Here is a 23,103-nt window from a genome sequence, read left to right as displayed (position 1 = left end):
CCGGTTTTGAACAATATGAGTGTAATTGGAGAATGTTTACGAGTATAGGTAGTAGTCAGCCCGAGAATGGACTGGTCCTCGTTTACAAATTTGAGATATAGGAGTACAGTTAGTTTGTTTTGTTTAACGACACCACTAGAGCACATTGAGTAATTAGTCATCGGCTATTGGATGTCCAAACATTTGGTAATTCCGAGACGTAGTCATCAGAGGAAACTCGTTACATTTTTTTTTGTAATACAGCAAGGGATCTTTTATATGCATTTTCCCACAGACAGAAAGCACATACCATAGCCTTTGACCATTTGTGGTGCACTGGTTGGAACGAAAAAATAAGTCTGAGAAATATGAGGTTGTAAGATTGATTAAAAAAAACCCTGAAAAATACAGGTAGGCGCAGTACACACTTGGGTTTTTGTTCTCTCCCCATTTTTTTCTCTTTTTTTTTTTCTTACCAACATTCACGGGCAGGCCATATGAAGGGACGGTAGTGGTCGTGCTGGTATTTGTGTGCGTGCGTGCGTGCATGCATGCGTTATCTTTGGATTAGGCCTACGTTGTGAACTAAAATACCATATTTATTCTTCGGAATGTAACAAAGGACACTGCTCTGGAATTTTTGCAAAAAAAAATGCCAGCCAGTCAATTGCAATTCGTCTATGAGTATGTACTGTAGCTACGGTTGAGACACAGACACGTATTGAAATAAGTTTAATGACGACATTACCAAAACGTATTTTACGAATTGTTTAGGTAATTGGAACTCGGAACTCCTCGGCTGATTTCACGAATCATACCTCGGGCGCACTACAATTGGGTATATGATGTCTCCCACAAGACATTGGTAATTTTAATAAACACAAACAACTGATGAAATTCAGACTGAATAATTATAAAGAAATTAAAGAAAACTAAAACAAAATTTTGCGGTTTTTTTGTTGTTCAGTATATAAAAGAAAGCAAAAGATCAATAACATTAACAAACACTCAGTTTTATTAACGTTTATTTATGACAATAAATCACAAACATTTAACAAATATCACTTTAGTATTCAATGATCAAATAATTATCTATCAAACATACAAATAACAGTTAAATATATTATTTCCAGATTAATACATTTACACAAAATATAAAAGTAATAAAATCAACAGCTTTGTTCTAATTATTTTAGGCCTACTCTTCACACAATATTACCAAATACAGCTCTCGTCGATAGTTCACTTACAACCAGTGCCGGATTTATAAGGGGGCAATCCCCCCCCCCCCCCCCCCGCCAGAGGGGCCACCACAGACTAAGGACTTTCTTTATAAAAAAAATGTAATAATTATAAACTTAGTTCATTTTTTTTATTTGTCATATAATTTAATTTCTGTTGAGGGGTCCCCGAACCTGAAGTGTCCCGGGGCCCCCAACGTCTAAATCAGGTCCTACTTACAACCGGCCTCAGTCGTTTAGGTTCGTATCGCACCTGATGCAATGGACCGGCCTCGGTGGCGTCGTGGCAGGCCATCGGTCTACAGGCTGGTAGGTACTGGGTTCGGATCCCAGTCGAGGCATGGGATTTTTAATCCAAATACCGACTCCAAACCCTGAGTGAGTGCTCCGCGGGGCTCGATGGGTAGGTGTAAACCACTTGCACCGACCAGTGATCCATAACTGGTTCAACAAAGGCCATGGTTTGTGTTATCCTGCCTGTGGGAAGCGCAAATAAAAGATCCCTTGCTGCCTGTCGTTAAAAAGAGTAGCCTATGTGGCGACAGCGGGTTTCCTCTAAAAACAGTGTCAGAATGACCATATGTTTGACGTCCAATAGCCGATGATAAGATTAAAAATCAATGTGCTCTAGTGGCGTCGTTAAATAAAACAAACTTTACTCTCTTTTTTTTCTGATGCAATGGGGGATTTTTCATGCCAGTACCAGCTCCAACCCAGAGTGAATGCACTGCTAGGCTCAATGGATAGGTGTAAGGCCACATACACTAATTTCACCCATTTCACGGGTGCAATTGTGGGTGTCTCCCTCAAGTGTATGACCCCACATGGGGGATGATTACTCGGCATGCACTGCAGGTTCCGTGTACCCCGGACTCGGGTGATACCGAGATAGGTCAACTGATGTAGCAAGCGTTAAGCACGGCCCTGTCAAGTAGTCCCATACCGAAATGAAAATACTTTGTCTCTGTGTTAAATGCTACAAGTGGCGTTTAAAAAAAAAAAAAAATTAAAACTAAGAAAAAAGTTCACTTAAAACATACTTCAACAATATTTTTTAACTGTTTGTTAAACGGGACATTCTCAGAGTTACATAATGTTCAAAAACGAAAAATCGATTACGCAAAACTAGAATTGTGCGAGCAACTCGCAAACAAAATAAAAATAAAAACAACAAAACCAAAAACAAAAACAAAACAAAACAAAAACAAAATCACACCAATTAAGCAATTTTCAGATGTCTACAATAACTTGTTGGATTTTCAATTTCTCACCATCTAATTCACTATTTAACTAAAATACTCTAATTTTAGTTAATACACCTAATTATATGCACAATTTAAACATTTCAATACAAACAAACTAATAATAATAATAACAATAAATAATAATAGGCCTTAGGTACCTGGGTCTCTGTGACTCTTTCGCCCTTCAACCAAATGTTTGACATCCAAAAGCAGATGATTAATACATCAATGTGCTCTAGTGGTGTCTTTAAACAAAACAAACTTCTTCTTCTTCTTTCGCCCTTCACCTGCTGCCCAAAACATTTACTTTTGTTCGTTCTGCATGTACTATATTTTATAAACAAAATGTGCTTTGCTTGTGACCCACCCCCACCCCCACCCCTTCACATATCGTTTCTATTGGTGTCGGTTCGGGTCAACTTCCGGTTCCATTGACTGGTACTCGATCTGACAGGAACTGACTCGTCATCATTCAGTGACAAGATCGACGGCGCCGCAGATCGCGTGGTCCGTTCTCGACGTGTTACGTAGAACGTACGTGATCGACCCGTCATCGACGCAAACGATTCAAGTTCTTCCTAAAATACAGAGAGTAAACACAAGATACTTGAGAGTTTCTTATAATTATCCACGGGAGTAGGAAGGTGCAAAAAAGTGTAAAAATATATTAAAACTATCGCTGCTGCTACAAAGTGTGTGTGTGTGGGGGGGGGGGGGGGGGGGGGCACATTCCCCCTCGCTTCATACGCCAGTGTTGCCCCCACCCACAAGACAGTAGAATGAATCCCGTAAATCTAAGTCTACTTTGAATAGAAAGAAGCCTGCCTCGATTAGAGGCCGGGTCTCGAAGCGTTTCGAAAAAACAACCACAACAGAAGCCAGCCTAAAATAGAAGCCGTACTTACAAAAAGACCAACTTCTGCAATTATAGCTTTGTCGGGTTAATGGCCGCGTTATGCTCGTCATATTCATTGCATGACGTCCTTATAGGGACAGACCCTAGTTTCAGCCCATGAAAATGCACACTAAGTTTAGTTAATCTACAAACCTGTAACACATTTGGATACAGTTGCAATTGAGTGAAACATGAGTCTGTGACTTTAAAATGGTCAAATGCCCTCTAAAAATAGACTAAAACTCGACTCCATAACTGTTACTTCTCAGACGCACATGCGTTTTTAAAAATATGAGAAATGCATTTTGTGATATTAAAAACACCAGGATGATCAAAAACACTTCGAATATACGGAAATGGATAATCTAAACAATAAAATCTAAGTAAAGTATGATTTCAGTTATCAAAAACGGCTCTAATAGTAAAAAATATGCCTTAGTGTTTAAAAACTAGGGTATGTCCCTTTAAACAAAACAAACTTTTAAACTTTATTTGTTATCGATTTAACCGACTTATGCTAGACTTATGCTAGACTTATGCCGGGCTCAGACTACCAACTGCCACGACGGAGTTGGCCAACTCGACCGTTGCGTTGTATTTTGCCCAACTCGCCACTAACGACTGGTGCGCTCAGACTAACAACTAATCGTCGGCAATCCACCACGATCGTGACGTCATTTGTATGACGTTGCATGCACACGTGATCAATGTAGATGAAATAGATGAGAATGGATATTATGTATGGTCTAGCCGCGGTCGCCATTGTCAGACTTAGCAGAAAACGGAGACTAAGGAGGAATGGTCGACCGTGGGCTAGGCCACATATTGTTGATCGTGGGGAGCAAGGTGCTTTTGAAAACCTTCTCCCCATCCAGTATAATAATTTTTTGAGAATGCCGAAAATGTGTTGTATAACACAGGGTAGGAACGCCACATTTCCACCATTTCCTCTTCTTTTAAGTTGTCCGCCATATTTACTTTTTGTGGATGTTGTCACATGGCCAACGTGCTGCGCTGTGGTTGGTTGGTTGATTGCCGACGTCCCAGTTGAGTTGGGAATACGCTCAGACTGCCAACTGGCCGTCGGGCTGAGTTGTAGTTAGCGCTCAGACTACCAACTAAAGTTGGGCCCGATTCATTTTTGGAATCGGATAAAACTGCGTCGTAGGATAAAACTAGAATCGAGTTGTAAGAGCGCTCAGACTTGCAACTGAAAAGTCGTAGAAGTCTTTAGCTCTGTGAGTTGGCCAACTCCGTCGTGGCAGTTGGTAGTCTGAGCCCGGCATTAGACTACCAACTTACACGACAGAATTGGCCAACTTTCTGCTCTCACGACTTCTACGACTGTCCATTTGCTTGTCTGAGCGCTCTTAAAATTCGATTGTCGTCGTATACGACTTCTACGACCGATTAGTTGTTAATCTGAGCGCTTCCATCGTAAGTTAGGAGTTGGGAAAATTATAACGCTACCGCCAAGTTGGACAACTTCGCTGTAACAGTTGATAGTCTGACACTAGCACATGTACAGTGTTTCTGCCAGAAAGAAATCTTTGGGTATGGCGCTATGGAATTGAATGTAACCACAGTCAACATGGGGTATAGGGGTGGGGGTGGAGGTGGAGGGGGAGTGTGTTCCCAAAGAAAGAAAATGGATTACGTTTAGGGTTAGGGTTAAGAAAATCATACAGTAATGATAAGAGTAATTAATTTTGTCAAAAAGTTTACTTAAAAAAATAAAATCTGCAAAACAATTTGGGTATGGCGCCATACCCGTTTTACCCTCTGCAAAGAATCCTGCATTATTATGGCCAACAAAAGTTTTGTCCATTTGGCAAGAATGGCGTGTTCGTAAATTCACAGTATTTGTTAGTTTCATTTCAACTTATTTCTGTGCTTATATCCAATTAAGGTTCAAGCACGCTGTCCCGGGCACACACCTCAGCTATCTGGGTTGTCTGGTCCGGACAGTGGGTTAGATGGTTAGTTGGTTAGTGGTTGGTGAGAGACAAGCGAGTGTAGTGGTCTTACGCCAACCCATTGAGCCCTTGAGAACTCGCTCTGGGTTGGAGCCGGTATCGGGCTGCGAACCCTGTACCTACCAACCTGTAGTCCGATGGCTTAACCTCTGCGCCACCGAGGCCGGTGTATTTGTTAACATACCACGATGTCCTCGTCAATGACTTCTCCTTTCACGAACTCTTTGCAGTCTGCCAGAGCTTCGTATGTTGATTGGCTGATTTGAATTCTTCCAGCTGTAATGCATATTTAATTAAACACATGACAATTTTTTTTTTTTTTATTAAACTTTTATAACATATTTAAATAAATACAGAAAATCACTTTATTAAATATTCATAGCATATTTAATTAAAGGGACATTTCTGAGTTTGCTGCATTGTAAGATGTTTCCGACTAATAAAATATTTCTACGATTAAACTTACATATTAAATATATTTTCTTGTTTCGAATATCAGAGTCTGTATATTCAATGTGTTTCTGGTCGTCTTAATGTTTGTAAGAAGCCCAAACTGGATTTTGTCTACAAATAATTTCGTACGTACGAAAAAAGATATTTTAGGAAAGTACAAATACTAGAACGATGAGAAACACGTTCAATATACAGCCACTAATATGTTATGTAATTACAATCGTTGAAAAGTCTCTGTTAGTCGACAACATCTTAAAAATTACAGCAAACTCGGGAATGTCCCTTTAAAGCTGTATAGCAATTATTTTATTGAACTTTTATAGCACATTTAATTTTAATGAAACATATATAGCAATTATTTATTGAACCTTTATAGCACATTTAATTAAATACTGTAATTATTTTTATTAAACATTTATAGTATATTTAATTAAACAATACAGCAATTATTTTATTAAACATTAATGGCATATTTAATGAAACAAATACAACAGTCATTTCATTAAACATTTATAGAAAATGTATTTAAACAAGTTATATAGCAGCAATTTCATTAAACATTTATAGCACATTTAATTAATTAATTACGACATATGCTTTGCTTTATTTTCCTTTCCTTCATTTACAAGCACGGAAAAGAACGCATTTGATAGATATTATTCTGTATGCCTATACGTAAACATAATCTGTAATCCGTAGCAATCACTTTCTATACGAATATATCGTATAAAACCATATCACGGATATCTTTCAGCTTCAGCCATATTTACAGAAACCTATTTTAGTCAAATATAGATGTATTCTAACCAAATATCGAACACACTCTCACTCTTTAAATGTTGAAACCGGAAGATATTCTAGCCTGGACAGGAGTGATCGCATATCTTCATTATCTAATATAAGAGAGCTATAGGATGAATTCCACTTCATATTCGTTTTTCAGTTGTTTATTGAATTGCGTGTGAAATACATTGAGAAATATTATTACATTAACCCTTCAGTTTTCAAACTTATCCAATTATTACGCAACCCTAGCGTCAAAGTTATTAACAACATCTGTAAATGTCTTTATGCTGCTACAGCTAAGCGTATAACTTTACTGTAATTATACTCTACTGTGTCCCCCACTAGAATCAATCGTCCTTTACGTATATCTCTACATGTATGTACAAAAAGTGTTTACTATTATGTCTTATAATTATAGTACTGTATTGTAGTTACCGTTATTGTTATAGTATTTACCATCTTACCAAAATCTTGTTTCTGATTTAAATGTGTATTATTTTGTTCTTATGTGCCGTAAGGCATAAAGAAAATAAATGAATTGAATTGAATTGTAGATTCCGTATACATGTACGTATCCGTTCACTCTATGCAATTATGAATTACGCATGCGTGAACGCATACGGATTACGTCTAATGAAAATTGGTGCTTTAGAAGACACAGACACACATAAATATAGACACCCGAGAAGCCATTAAAGGCCAAATGTACCAAGCCTGTTAGACCGGGAGCTAAGTGAGATTTAATTGTTGCGAGAGTTCCAAAAGGTTTGAGGTGGCTGAGGTGTAGAGGGACCCCAACTGACTACAGAAACCCAATTCTTAAGTAAATATAGTGCGGGATTAAATAAGGGGCGCTACTGAAATTACCCCCAAAATGGGATTTAATTGTTGTGAAAGTTCCATCCAATATTCCTTTGCTACTTATTAGAGGACATCTCTCTGAGCCCAAATCCACAACTTAAGAAAAAATATTTTGCGGGAAAGGCTACTTAAGAAAGACTCTAATTAGTGCTAATTAGGGATTTAATTGTTGTGAAAGTTCCATCCTTGGAACCAAATGTAAAATGTAGAGTATGCTCACCCGATTCAGAATTATCAATTTAAGAAAAAAAATATTGCGGGAAAGTGCACATAAGAAGAGCTCAAATGCTAATTAGTGCTAATTAGGGATTTAATTGTTGTGAAAGTTCCATCCGAAATTCCTTTGCTATTTGGTAGAGGACACATGCCCAAATCCACTGCTTAAGAAAAAATATTTTGCGGGAAAGGCTACTTAAGAAAGACTCTAATTAGGGCTAATTAGGGATTTAATTGTTGTGAAAGTTCCATCCTTGGAACCAAATGTGAAATGTGCACCCGATTCAGACAAGATAATGACTTAGCATCAATGTGAAAGGTGTTTGTTTTTTTCTTTAGAACATGGACATGTAGTATATCAATGGATAGCTTTTGGTGAGTATTGTACAGATAAGTCAATATTATGTATGAATATGGTAAACAGAGTCATAAAACATGTTAATAGCCATTTTGTTTGCGGAGAGATGTGCGCCATCTTGTCACTATAAAATGGGGTTTTCAGACTGCTAATTGGAGACCATCCATAAAGTGTTTTATTTTTAAATCGGGCATTTTTTTTTTATCACCCCTGCTCCGTGTACACCTTTTGTATATTTGATCATTACTGTCTCCACCCCCCCCCCCCCCCCCGCTTGTTGATTTTGACGTATGCACCCCTCCCCATGTAATGCTCGACCCCCCCCCCCCCCCCCTCCCCTTTCTGGGCAAATGTACTTCATAGATGGCCCCTTGTTGCAAGGCAAAACATATTAAAGATTTTCTTATAAAGAGTTAATAACAAATAGTTTTCGACCATGCAGCCTGTCACAATACAGCAAATACTAGTATGTCATAAAAGTGGTTACACCCCCTGTACCACCAGGATCTGCTTGTGTAACACTGACATGTCTCTGCATAATAGAAAAGCCTTGAAATATTTCAACTGCAGCGACATAAATGTAATTTTTGACATGTATTAATGGCCTACAGTAGAATTGTCCACACTGACTTCTACCTCTCCTTGGGGGCAGGATCTAACTCAGTAAGTACAGCGTTCACCTGAAATGCTTGAGTCGAAGGATTGAATCCCCTAGGTGAACCCAAGCTCTGATTGTTTTTTCCTGCCTCTGCCAGTGCCCCGCGCCTGGTACCCAAAACGAAAACTGATAGCGATTTCCTCTTAGATTATATGACCAAATGTTTGACATCCACTAGCCAGTCATATTTGGATTTTAGAATGTCCTTCACTGACAGCATTATCCACTTGAAGCAAAATGTGTCTGTATTTGACAAGGAATGTAATAAAACCTGGAACAGTCTTCCTTCAAGACTGAACCTGTTGTTCTTTGGATTTATTATAAATTAGAAGTCATTTGAAGAAAAGATTATTCATCTCGAAACGACCTAAGAAACAAGCCATTCCTTCATAAATATACCATACTTGTCATTGCCCATCTTAATAAGTCTGTTCATCATATCATTGAAAGCTTGGACTTCAATGCCTCATCTATTTGCTGCTTTCTTTAAATATATTTTCCATATGTCCCAATCTGATATTTCTCAGAAATGTCTTCTGTGTGTATTTGGTCTATTCATGGTGTCCGAGATATTTCAACTTTTGACCAATCTTCATAGATGACCCCAGCTCTGCTACCACCTTTCATAGAAGCATTATTCTCCTCATGTTCCTGGTCAATAGTAACAGCAAAGAATGGTTATCATGTTGTTGTTGTTTTATTGCGAAGCACCCTGCCAAAATTCAGCATATACATCAACATTTTATTCATTAAGTGTCGCCAAATCTTGCAAATGCACCGAAAGTCACCTAGTTTGTGTTGTTTCAAGAAACCAATAATGATAAAATACTTGTATGCAAAATGAAGTTTGCTTTTCAAATGCTTAAAAAAAGAGCATTACTTTTATTTCCAACTGTAGAACTGAAAAACAAAATTGGAACAGGGTTCATGATTCAGCTCTATGATTGTAGCAGTCTTTGACTGATGAAGTATAAATCATACATGTCTTCTACTGTAGGAGGGTGGGGATGAGTCACATTAGTGACTTTTGGGAAAGGAATCTGTCGATCCTGAAGAGGCAACTCCAGCCTATATATACTAGGACATCCACTAATTCACTGCCATCAATAATATAGATCTGCTACCACTTTGAATGCTGCCATCTTCATATGAAGGCATCCAAGAAACACAATTAAGTGATATTCACTATGACTTAATAGACATATACATTCAATACGCTTGTCATTGGCATACAAAGGGTGGTCCAGGATAATTATGAATATTTGGTTGGGATTCAGAATACGAACTTCCGTTTTCACTACACACATTGAGTGATAAATAGGCAACGTTACAAAAACAGGAATACAAGAGAAATAATAGCAAGATTCCTCTCAGGGGTGGTACTCCCTGGCTGATGGTTATCGTGGAATATAGCCACGAAATAATCTCATCTTCGTCAAAACCATACCGTTCAAAAATTATTCATGGTACATTGACTCGTATGACCTACGAAGTTCATGCCTGCAATATGTATACTACTCAAAAGAATTTAAGGGTCAGACGATATTTTCGACATTATTTTCTGAATGTCAATTATATTAGCTAGACCATAATGTCACGCATGGTATTGTTCCATTTTGACGAAAGTGGGTCTAAGCAACCCATAAATGAATTAAAATCCACTGTCATTGACACTGTCGACTAGTTCTAATGGTGAAAACATGCTTACATTTGCACGTAAATTAGGGCGAAAGCGAAAGGTCTGCTAAGTGCCCATAACTTGCTTTTACACAAAGCGCTTCATTTGCACGCTTTGCACGTGTATTCCATGTTCCCAATGCTGAATTTCCGTATAATTGGAGCTTGCGTGCGTGTACGGTGCACACTCCAAATTCGACAATGGTACGACTTCAACTGACTATCGAAGATCGAGGAAGGGCTATTGCTTGGCTTCAGGATGGCAATACGCAAAGAAATGTTGCTATGAGACTTGGTGTCAGTCAGAGTGTCGTTGGCCGACTGTGGCAACGGTACCAAGCAACGAATTCTGTTCGAAATCGTCCACGTTCGGGAAGACCCCGAAGCACTACAAATAGAGAGGACTGCTACATCACCAATATGGCTCTACGTCAACGCACAACCACTGCACGCCGATTACGTGACAATCTGCGGACTGCGACTGGAACTCGAGTGTCTGATCAAACCATACGCAATCGTCTGAGAGCCAATAATCTACGCTGCCGTCGCCAGGCTGTTCGACCACCACTCCTACCACGTCACAGAACGGCCAGACGGCCCTGGTGCACGCTTCATCTGCGGTGGCAACGTGTTCAATGGGGTCGAGTGATGTTCACTGATGAGTCCAGGTTTAGTCTCCAGTTCAACGACGGTCGGGTTCGTGTTTACAGACGTCCTGGGGAGCGCTTCGCTGACGTTAACGTTAGACAACGTCACCGGTTCGGTGGTGGCAGCGTCATGGTGTGGGGCGGCATCTCTATCCACCACAGGACCCCCCTCTATGTGGTGGATGGCAATCTGAATGGAATCCGCTATCTGAACGAGATTATCCGGCCGTTGGTTCTCCCAGGCCTTCAGCAGATTGGCGGCGGGGCAGTTCTGCAGGATGACAATGCCAGACCCCACCGCGCCAGGGTGGTAACGGACTTTCTCAGACAACAAGGTATCGCCAGGATGGATTGGCCAGCATATTCGCCTGACGTGACCCCAATAGAGCACGCCTGGGACGAATTAGGCAGGAGAGTTCGGGATAACCATGCCCCTCCGGCCAACCTTCATGATCTGGGTCAACTTCTTATGGCAGAGTGGCAGGCCATTCCCCAAGAGTTCTTCAGACGTCTGATCAACAGCATGAGGCAACGATGTGTCGAGTGTATTCGCGCCAGGGGTGGATTCACACACTATTAAACGAATGTTCTAATGTGTAAAATCCATGTTTGACAACCTTCAACTTTGACAGCATGTCATGTGACTTTCTTGTATACAGTGACGTTTATTTCTGGGTTTTTGTAAATATGGAACAATAAATAAACATTTTGGTGTACTTTACATCATCAATCTAATACACTCTGAAACTTATTTGGTTATAAATGTTTGACCCTTAAATTCTTTTGAGTAGTATACATTGGGCATATGTACTAACCAGTGTAATATGAATCCTGTGATGTTCGCAACATAATTAAATATGTAAGTCACTTTCCCCAAAGAGATATGGTGGACATAACCCTTCTCTTCTTCTTCTGTGTTCAAACACTGTTGGTTACAGCTCTCAATTCTAACACCTACACTGGCTTCCATGACAGCCAAAATGACCATTTTGAAAATGGCTGCCACAACAATCACCGAATAAATCTCCAATGTTGCTATTTCAAAAATATTTCCTAAGATATGTCCTAAAATGCAAAATGGCATGTTTCTATCATCAAAGACACACGTTTGTCCTTGATGATGATGAATTGGATGATGCTGTTAATATTGAGTGAAACCTTTTTGTTGAAATGCACACATAATATTTAAGGGCAGGTAATATAGTATGCTCACTATAATACAAAATGTCGTATATTCTTTTAATTTACCTAAGAAATAGAGATAATTTAGGAATATATAAATTGTATACCGGGTAATATAAACTAAATCCGCATAGGTTTTTAGAAGGAAAAATAGAGACTTTTTAAAACTATATTTCATTAAAAATGGCTATTAACATGTTTTATGACTCTGTATACCATATTCATACATAATATTGGCTTATCTGTACAATACTCACCAAAAGCTATCCATTGATATACTACACGTCCATGATCTAAAGAAAAAACAAAAACCCACCTTTCACATTGATGCTACAAGTCATTATCTTGTCTTTCCCGGAATATATTTTTCTTAAATTGGTAATTCTGAATCGGGTGAGCATACTCTACATTTCACATTTGGTTCCAAGGATGGAACTTTCACAACCATTAAAAACCCTAATTAGCACTAATTAGAGTCTTTCTTAAGTAGCCTTTCCCATTAAATATTTTTTCATGAGTAGTGGATTTGGGCTCAGTGAGATGTCCTCTACCAAATAGCAACGGAATTTCGAATGGAACTTTCACAACAATTAAATCCATAATTAGCACTAATTAGCATTTGACCTCTTCTTAAAGCCGCACACCCTAGTTCCATCCAGCGAAAATAAATTATAATTTGGTTAATCTACAAACCTGTAACACACTTAGATCACGTTTTTATCAAATGGAGTGAAAAAGCAGGTTTTATATCGATAAATACAATGGGAATCCCCATGTCCCAATTGCTTGAAATAATTTTGAAAGTTAGTATTCTGATGTCACCGGTAGATGTCGCTCGAAGCACAACAATGCCTACGTCACGACAAATTTCACAGACTTGGGGTGCGTTCGTTTCACCTCTCCTGGACATGTTCCAACTGTTCTGTCATGGTTGTATCCCCTCTCCAGATATCGTAAGACTTAGCAAAATTATTGGTTTTAAGGGTTTGTAACGTTTTGTATTGAGACACTTACTTGTCTGAACTTTATTGTTACTGAAAATGTTCACGAACTGTGAAGAAAAATCTCACAAATGAACAACAACAAATCGGATGTTGATTGCGCGAACCGTGCACGAGAAAACAAACCGAACCAAAATGATAACGGTCACGTGATATACCAACGTCTGTGACATTGAATGGAAATATCTCCTCTAAAAATAGATTGGACCTCGCTTGCTTAACGTTTTTTTCTCGACAGAACGTCTTGTGAAAAAATGCAAAAAATGCATTTCGTGGTTTTACATACATCAGGATTACCAAAAAGCACTTCAGGTGAATGGAAATGTGTATTCTAAATAACAAAATGTAAGTAAAGTTCAATTTTATTTGTGAAAAATGGGGTTTAATAGCGAAAAACAACGCCGTAATGGTTAACAAATAGCTGTAACTAGGGTGTGTCCCTCTAAGTGCTGAATCAGGTGAGCATACTTTACATTTTACATTTGGTTTCAAAGATGGAACTTTCACAATTAAATCCCTAATTAGCACTAACTAGCATTTTACCTCTTCTTAAGTGCACTTTCCCGCAATATTTTTTTTCTTAAATTGGTAATTCTGAATTGGGTGAGCATACTCTACATTTTACATTTGGTTCCAAGGATGGAACTTTCACAACAATTAAATTCCTAATTAGCACTAATTAGAGTCTTTCTTAAGTAGCCTTTCCTGTGGATTTGTGCTCAGTGAGATGTCCTCTAATAAGTAGCAAAGGAATTTTGGATGGAACTTTCACAACAATTAAATCCCATTTTGGGGGTAATTTCAGTAGCACCCCCTATTTACTCCCGCATTATATTTACTTAAGAATTGGGTTTCTGTAGTCAATTGGGGTCCCTCTACACCTCAACCACCTCAAACCTTTTGGAATTCTCGCAACAATTAAATCTCACTTAGCTCCCGGTCTATGTTTTTTCATAAACGCAGGTGTTTAAGCATCGTAAATCTATGTTGTTACACACTAGGTGTTTAAGCATCGTAAGTCTATGTTGTTACACACGTGTTCCACATAAACAGGTGTTTAAGCATCGTAAATCTATGTTGTTACACACGTGTTCCACATAAACAGGCTTTATAAATTCAGACCGTTATTTCTAACGAGTCTTTACAAAACGTCATACCTTTTCCTAGAGACGCCAGTTTGGTCACCACTGTGATCGTTTCACCAATGAGGCAGTATTTAGGAATTTTAGCTCCAACCACGGCCGCCATCACGGGTCCTGGAAGCAAATAAAACGTGTGATCAATGGATGAGTGTGTGTGTGTGTGTGTCTGTGTGTGTGTGTCTGTCTGTGTGTGTGTGTGAGTGTGTGTGTCTGTGTCTGTGTGTGTGTGTGTATGTGTGTGTGTTACTGTCTTATCCAACCCATGCGATTATAGTCCAGTCAATCTAAGGTTAAAAAACGCCTAACCTAGGAGAAATTACAACAGAATTTATTTTTGTTGTATTAGATCCTCAAAGCCATCCTAAACAACATATCAAAAATGTACATTGATGTATGTGGTGGAAAGTTACTTAATTTGCATAAATTAAATATGGCTACGACAGTAATATTTTTCAACAGTATACACGTATGTTTGTTTTATTTAACGACTCCACTAGAGCACATTGATTTTTTATCTTATCATCGGCTATTGGACATCAAACATATGGTCATTCTGACACTGGTGTACACGTATGTGTGCTGAAACAAAATATATTTAGTAAATGGTGTGTTAATTGCATTGTATTGTGTCTGTAATAACATACTTTATGACTTAGAAATACCTCCCTTAATTTATAATTTAAAATGTTTATTTTTTATTTTTCAAGATGGCTGCCAACATTCCCATTGAAATAACAGTTCCTTAAAATTTCAAAGTGATCCTAGATCTTGATAATCTAGCAACATCAATAATTTTTGATGTAATTTACTCTCAAAGCCATCCTAGACAACATATAAAAAAAAATGTACATTTATGTTTGTTTGGGAAAATGACTAATTTACATAAATTAAAATGGCCGCCATATGGCATATGTTACAATAGTATACACGTGTATGTGTACCAGTACAAGATATGTTTAGTAAAGGATGTTTTGAAATGATTTATTTTGTCCATAATAACTTCCGTGATTACATAGAAAGACCTATCTTTATTTAAATTAAAGAATGTTTTCATTTTTTAAGATGGCAGCCAACATTCTCATTGATATAACAGTTCCTTAAAATTCGAAAATGATCAGATATTTGGTAGTCTTGCAACAATTTATTTTTGTTGTAATGTACTCTTAATACCATCCTAGACAACATATCAAAAAGGTAATATGACGTAAGCAGGGGAAAGTCACTAATTTGCATAAGAATATATGGCCACCACATGGCATATTTTTTCAGTAGTAAACACATGTAAGTGTACTGAAACGAGATACATTTAGTAAATGTAGTTTTAAATTCATTGCATTTTGTCTGTAATAACCTACATAATGATTTAGAAAGACTTCCAATAATTTATATCTTAAGATGGCTTTTATTTTTCAAGATGGCCGCCAACATTAACATTGAAAGAACAGTTCCTCCATACTGACCTTTGATCGGTAATCTATATCATTTGTGTTTAAAAACATAAGTAAAGTAGTATGTCACATTATTGATTAATGAGTTCCACATATGACATAGTTAATTAGCCTATCTTCTGAAGACAAAACTGAAATGTGTGTGCCCAATTCATTTACATTTCTTACACGTAACTATCCATTCTTTGCCAACTTCCTTCCAAGTGCACCACTGTGTCATAGTCACTTTTGCCAGTGCTCCGATAGGCATTTGAAATTACACATCAACGACGGGACGAAACCTATTTGCCCTAAAATGGGTTTCTCGATTTTCACATAATGTCTATCTGTAACATACGATAACACAAATGTGAAGAATCCAATCACCAAATTACCCTACCTTACACTCTGGATCATGATTAGTTTCATGCATATATAGTAAAAGGCAATTAATCCACGAGAAGCAGACTCGAATAATTCAACATATCAGAAGAATTTGCCTCCTCCAAGACCAATTATTTTTAAAAACAAATTATGTTCCCTAGTCAAGTAGACTCTTGCTTGACAAATATGGGAATTGTAGTTTATAGATGGTCCTGATCCATATCCATCAAATACTGTTTATGTCTAACATTGAACGTTTCACATTACTGGGGTACTGCTTCATCATACCCTTGTCCAACAAGCCAAATTTGAATGACAATAACAGTAAAAGTGAGATCGCTCAAGGCATTAGTTCAGGTGATGTTTAAAAAATATTGTGACAGTTCCCATGATTGCCACTTCCCAGGACAAGACAGCCTTCCTACAAGGTCTGCAGATAACAGAATAATAGATATTTAGACAGTTGTGAAGGCATGCTCTCGCGAATCACTGTTAAAACAATGATGATATCAGGTGTTTGCAAAAAGTGAGCATACCTTTCAACACAAGTGACACCCAATATGAGCAGAGCTAACAGTCAGTTATTTTTATTTAAACAATGAAAATTCTGTAAAACATGTTTTAAAATCATGAAGAAGTACATGTATATACAGTCAGAATGGGATATGCAGACAAACATCAGCTTATTGACCACATATCGCAGTTAGTTTTCCATTTAGTTGACGAAAGTTCATGGCAGACAGCTTTGTAATGGAAACTATTAGACTGAAGTTAACAGGGGACTGAATATAGTTTGCAAACATGTGTAACGTCTTGTCACAGAAAACACCTTTTTTATTTTTGTGGTAATTCCAGCCAACTTTTACTGTAAAACAGGTGTACGCCGGCCAGGTTTAGTGAAGTCTTTGTTTAAACCATTATCTTGGAAAGAGATGTCCATTTCAGAATATGTTGCCCCCAGGCAGACAAAGGCGCATAAAACCCCTACGGGCCTACTGCTATGAATAAAAGTGCTATAGCCACTAATACTATATAAAACATAGCCTAAAGCGTAAATAATTGTGATCTATGCCCTGATATAGCCTCTACATGTCTACTATGCATTGTTTTGAAAGCTTTCAGGAGTCCTTGACTATTAAAACTCTGAGGAAACAACATCTATACAAGAATAATATGACATAGTGAATCTGGCATACACTGAGCTTGTCCTAAAATACCTCATAAATTGTGATATGTAAATTCCAAAAGGTGAAAATTGCTTATGGATAGATGAGGTATATAACAGATTTGTCTTTCTTACTTTGTCTTTAGTCTAGCTCGTATTATATCACTTATGTGATAAAGGTTTTTTTGAGTTTTGACATCACACCATTCATAGCTGCACATGCTGACACAGAAACGACCGTTGTTTTTGTTGTTAACCACTAAAGCACATTGATTGATTAATCATCGGCTACTGAATGTCAAACATTAACCAATTTTGACATATCGTCTTAGAGATGAAACGCGCTACACTTTTCCATTACTAGCAAGGGATCTTGTATATGCACCATCCCACATAGGATAACACATACCACGGTCTTTGATACACCAGTCGCGGTGCACTGGATGGAACGAGAAATAGCCCAATGGGCGCACCGATGGGGATCGACCCAAGACCAACCACGCATTAGGCGAGCGCTTTACCACTTGGCTACATCTAGATCACAAAACGTTACTAAAGTTACCTGTGTGTATGCCGATCCTCAGTTTAAACCTGGCTTTTGTTTGGTCAATCAGAGTTATCTGCTCGTTTTTTTCCAGGAAGTCCAGTGCCATAGAACAAATCTCGGACGCGTGTACATTGTCGTGCTTGGAGACACCTGCGTAAGAAAACGAATGCTAAGGCACTGACGTAGCCATGCTTTGATATTAGGATGGAGTATGGGGGTTGTGTGCTGGTGGACTGTGGCTGTGTCAACCCACACTGTATATATAATATATATATATATATATATATATATATATATATATATATATATATATATATATATATATATGTATGTATGTATGATTTTATAAAATTTAATTTAAAACAAAATTAATATCAATAAGGGAGAGGGCTGGAGGTGACTCGAGCTAATGGCCCCTGTGGACCCCCCCCCCCCCCCCCGGCTACACCACTGTGTCATGGCGGGGCCAGGAACTATTGGGGAAGGCTAAGGGGAAAAGGTGACATGGATTAACTCGTGCAAAGGGCAACCAAGAAACATTGCGAACAAAAAATAGGAGGGGGGGGGGGGGGGCCTCGTGGTCCGCCCCTTAGATCTGTCTCTGGAATGTTAATTTTTATTTGAATGAATATTTTATGATTATTATGATTATTATTATTATTATTATTTTAACTGATAGTTAACAAGAATGTCACGGGGGCCATTAGTTCTATGCCCGTGCTCTTTTAAATACGATCAGAATTGTTTAATTGCAATTAGTATTGTTTCAATAATCGATTATAATCTAAAGTTGATCGGGTTCGCTCTACCGATGCACGGTGTTCAATTATAAAATCCCATAATCGATTGTATGGGGAAATGTTAATTATATGGAGTTAGTGTTTGTTTTCATGGGCACACCGATTGTCATAATGATGAACGATGATGAAATCTCCAACACTAATTAGCACGGGCGTAGGAAGGTGTCTAAAAGTGTGTGTGTGTGTGTGTGTGTGTGTGTGTGTGTGTGTGTGTGTGTGTGTGTGTCGGGGAGGGGGAGCGCGCACACATAAATACATTTATAAATATATAAAAACCATCGCTGCTGCTACAGTCGGATGGGGGCATATGTCCCCCCCCCCCCCGCTTCCTACGCCAGTGATTAATATATATTAATTATTATATTGTACTTAAAAAAAAAAATGTGCCCCCCCCCCCCCCCCCCCCCCCCCCCCCCCCCCCCCCCCCCCCAACAAACTATATATATAATACGTACTCGACACAATGATATTAGCGTCTCCGATGGTCTCAATCTTGTACAAATCGTACTCGGCAATGACGTCATCAAAGCAGGCGATCAACTTGTTGATAATGTCAAAGGTTTGAACGGGAGAACTGCTGGCAGAGACCTCAATAATGCCCCGGATGTCGGAGATGCAGACCGTGGCGCTAGGATGCCACGTGGGTTGAACGTCCATGTGCTGAAGTAACAAATCCGCCATGGGTTTCGGTAACATCGGGCGGAGAAGGGAGTTAATCCGCAACTTTTCCTTCTCTAGTGCGTCAAACCTGCAAGTACACAAACAATATGGGATCCGGTCGAATTTACGAAAAGCGCCGTTCATCAATTACGTAATCATCGGGCGATTTGCAATCACGAGATGCGTTACAAAATGTTGTATGGGATGGAAGGGAGTTTGTTAAGTTTGTCCAATATATGGACCCTCTAGCCGTTTTATAAGTATGACGTCATCACCAGATTCCAGACTGAGAGAGAGAGAGAGAGAGAGAGAGAGAGAGAGAGAGAGAGAGAGAGAGAGAGAGAGAGAGAGAGAGAGAGAGAGAGAGAGAGAGAGGAGAGAGAGAGAGAGAGAGAGAGAGAGAGAGAGAGAGAGAGAGAGAGAGAGAGAGAGAGAGAGAGAGAGACAGTACTTCTGCCTGTCCTCGGCCAGACTGACTCACTTCTCAGAGAGAGAGAGAGAGAGAGAGAGAGAGAGAGAGAGAGAGAGAGAGAGAGAGAGAGAGAGAGAGACAGTACTTCTGCCTGTCTCGGCCAGACTGACTCACTTCTCAGAGAGAGAGAGAGAGAGAGAGAGAGAGAGAGAGAGAGAGAGAGAGAAGAGAGACTCAGTACTTCTGCCTGTCCTCGGCCAGACTGACTCACCTATTAAACAGAGTGACGCAGTACTTCTGCCTGTCCTCGGCCAGCTTTATCACCTCTCTTTATCACTTAGAAATACCTCTCTTTGTTTATAATTTAAGGTTTTCATTATTCAAGATGGGCGCCAACATTCTCATTAAAATACCAGTTCCTTAAAATTCGAAAATGATCTGAGAATTGATAATCTTGCAACAATTTATTTTTGTTGTAATGTTCTCTCAATACCATTCTAGACAACATATTAAAAAGGTAATTTGATGTAACCGGGGAAAAGTGACTAATTAGGATCATTAAATATAGCCGCCACATGGCATATTTTTTCAATAGTGAACACATGTATGTGTGCTGAAACGAGATATACTTAGTAAATGTTATTTTAAATGCATTGTATTTTGTTTGTAATAGCCTACATAATGACTTACAAATACCTCCATTAATTTATATCTTAAGATGGCTTTAATTTTTTCAAGATGGCCGCCAACATTAACATTGAAATAACAGTTCCTCCATACTGATCTGAGATCTCGGTAATCCATATCATTTGTGTTTAAAAACGTAGTATGTCACATCGTAGATTAATGAGTTTCACATATAACATGGTCTTACAGTTAATGAGTTGGTCTATCTTCTGAAGACAGTACCGAAATTTGTGCGCGCAATTCATTTTTATTTCTTACATGCAACCATCCAGTCTTTGCCAATTTCCTTCCATGTGCACCACTGTTTCATAGTCTGTTTTGCCAGTGCTCCAATAGGCATTTGAAATTACACATCAATGATGGGGCGAAACCCATTTGCCCTGAAATGAGTTTCTCCATTTTCACATAATGTCTGTATGTAGTCTAAAATAACACAAATGTAGAGAATCCAATCACAAAGTTACCATACCTTACACTCTGACTTATTCAGCAAATTATTAGTTTCATGCATATATAGTAAAAGACAATTGATCCACCTGAAGCAGGCTTGAAGAATTCAACAGATCAGAAGAATTTGCCTCCTCCAAAATCCATTTTTAAAACAAATTCTGTTCCCTAGTCAAGTAGACTCAATACCACCTGATTGACAAATATGGGAATTTTCATTTATAGATGGACCTGATCCATATCCATCTAATACTGTTTATGTGTAACATTGCACATTTCACATTCCAGGTACTGCCACATCATACCCTTGTCCAACAAACCAAATCTGAATGACAATAAGAGTTTCAAAATGATATTGCACAAGGCATTAGTTCAGATGGTGTTTTAGCAAGGTTGTGACAGTTTCCATGATTGCCATTTCCCTGGACAAGACATCCTTCCTACGCTGTTTTTAGGAAGACCGCAGACTACAGAATAATAGATATTTAGAAAGTTGTAATGGCATGCTCTCATGATTCACTGTTAAAACTAATGATATCAGGTGTTTGCAAAAAGCGAGCATACCTTTCCACGCAAGTGGCAACCAATATGAGCAGAGCCAGTAGTCAGTTATTTTTATTTAAACAATGAAAATTCTGTAGAAAATATTTAAAACACATGAAGAGGTATGTACAGTCAGAATGGGATGTGCAGACAAACATTGGCTTATTGGCCACAGATCACTTCCCAAATAATCGACGAAAATCCAGAAATGTATCCGCACAATAGTCTGGTGTTTGACTATTTCATGGCAGACAGTTTTGTAGTGGCAACTATTAGACTGAAGTTGACAGTGAAATGCATGTAGTTTGCAAACATGTGTAACTTGCTGACATTGAAGACTTTTGGTGGTAATTCCAACCAATGCAAATGTAATACTATTACTGTAAAATGGGTGTACGCTGGCCAGGTTTAATGAGTGTGTTTGTTTAAACCAATATCCTGAGAACAATGCCAGAAGTAGCTACTGAACACTCCTCGAAGTGGTCAGACTAAGCCCACAGCTAAAAGCTGATTGGGGAATGGCAGGTGTGTGGCACAGATAGCCACAAGAGACAAGCACCTGTTGTGGTTGGAAAGACAATGACTGGGAAGTGGAGGTGGACAGCGAAAGAAGTTGGAAGATAGGTGGAGTTTCTAGATCGGGAAGAAATGAGATAGAATTCAAAGGAGAGAAAGGAAAGGGGGCAGTGGGATAAAAAAAAAAAAAACATTCCGGAGAAGAGCTGTCCTTTTTAGGATGTTTTGTTTCCATGCCGGCAAAGGTGCATAAAACCCCACGGGCCTACTGGTATTAATAAAAGTGTTATAGCCACTAATGCTATACAGAAACATAGCCTATAGCGAAAATAATTGTGATCTGATATAGCCTCTACATGTCAACCATGAACTGTTTTGAAAGCTTTCAGGAGTCCTTGCCTATTATAACTCTGATGAAACAACTTCTGTACAAGAATAATATGACATACTGAAACTGACATACATTGAGCTTGCCCTAAGATACCTCACAAATTGTAATATGTAAATTCCAAAAGGTGAAGCAGAAGACATATTGCTTCTGGAAAGCTGAAATCATCTTATTTGTGTTATAACTTAGACTGAATGCCAACGTCGGTTTGAATGTCTATGTAAAATATCAAGAAGTAGGTGTTACGTGGCTTCCTGTTGGTGTCTCGTCACACTGTCTAGACATCGCCGTCATCTTTGAGTTAATGACCTCTCCAGCCATATCAAGAACGAGTTGGTGACACGTAGTCATCATAAGCGTATAAAACAGAGGGCAGGGGCTTGGGGTCAACTCCCCCCCCCCCCCCCCCCCACCCAGTGCTAGAGCAAAACATAAAATTCGAGCAAAATTTATAGGCCTACAGATATTCGGGCAAAATGTGCTAACCTGAGACCTTTTTACCATGTACTTCCATCATTCTAGTACCTCAAAATAAATTGTATTCTATGTAAAAATCCTTAGTGATTCGTTTGCAACCCTATATAGCTGTTTGGTAGTAATGCTAATAGGAATAAATGGTTTTATCCAGATTCGGCTATTTTCATTTAATTCGGGCAAAAGCCAGTCTGACCCCCTACAACAAAGGGAGCCAGTACGCCTTTGGTAGTCGTAACACTTGTATCTAGAACTGTAACACTTGCAGTATTATCTACGGAGTCCCTTTGGGGACATGCTATTTTTTTTTTATCTCGTGCGCACGAGTTAATATCTC

General features: G+C 38.6%; 1 protein-coding gene across 1 annotated transcript; it reads right to left on the bottom strand.

Annotated features, from left to right (window-relative positions):
• Nucleotides 1-1,866: 1,866 nt before the first annotated feature.
• LOC121390740 (atrial natriuretic peptide receptor 2-like) lies at nucleotides 1,867-19,515 on the bottom strand. The gene is made up of 5 exons (XM_041522643.1): nucleotides 19,095-19,515; nucleotides 17,855-17,989; nucleotides 14,332-14,430; nucleotides 5,520-5,611; nucleotides 1,867-3,042 (listed from the first exon to the last, which is right to left on the bottom strand). The coding sequence occupies exons 1-5, from the start codon at nucleotides 19,441-19,443 to the stop codon at nucleotides 2,848-2,850; spliced, it is 870 nt and encodes a 289-aa protein (XP_041378577.1). The 5' UTR covers nucleotides 19,444-19,515; the 3' UTR covers nucleotides 1,867-2,847.
• Nucleotides 19,516-23,103: the final 3,588 nt, after the last annotated feature.

This window comes from Gigantopelta aegis, chromosome 15, assembly GCF_016097555.1.
Source record: "Gigantopelta aegis isolate Gae_Host chromosome 15, Gae_host_genome, whole genome shotgun sequence".
NCBI lineage: Eukaryota > Metazoa > Mollusca > Gastropoda > Neomphalida > Peltospiridae > Gigantopelta > Gigantopelta aegis.
This window is presented reverse-complemented; position numbering and strand designations above follow the sequence as displayed.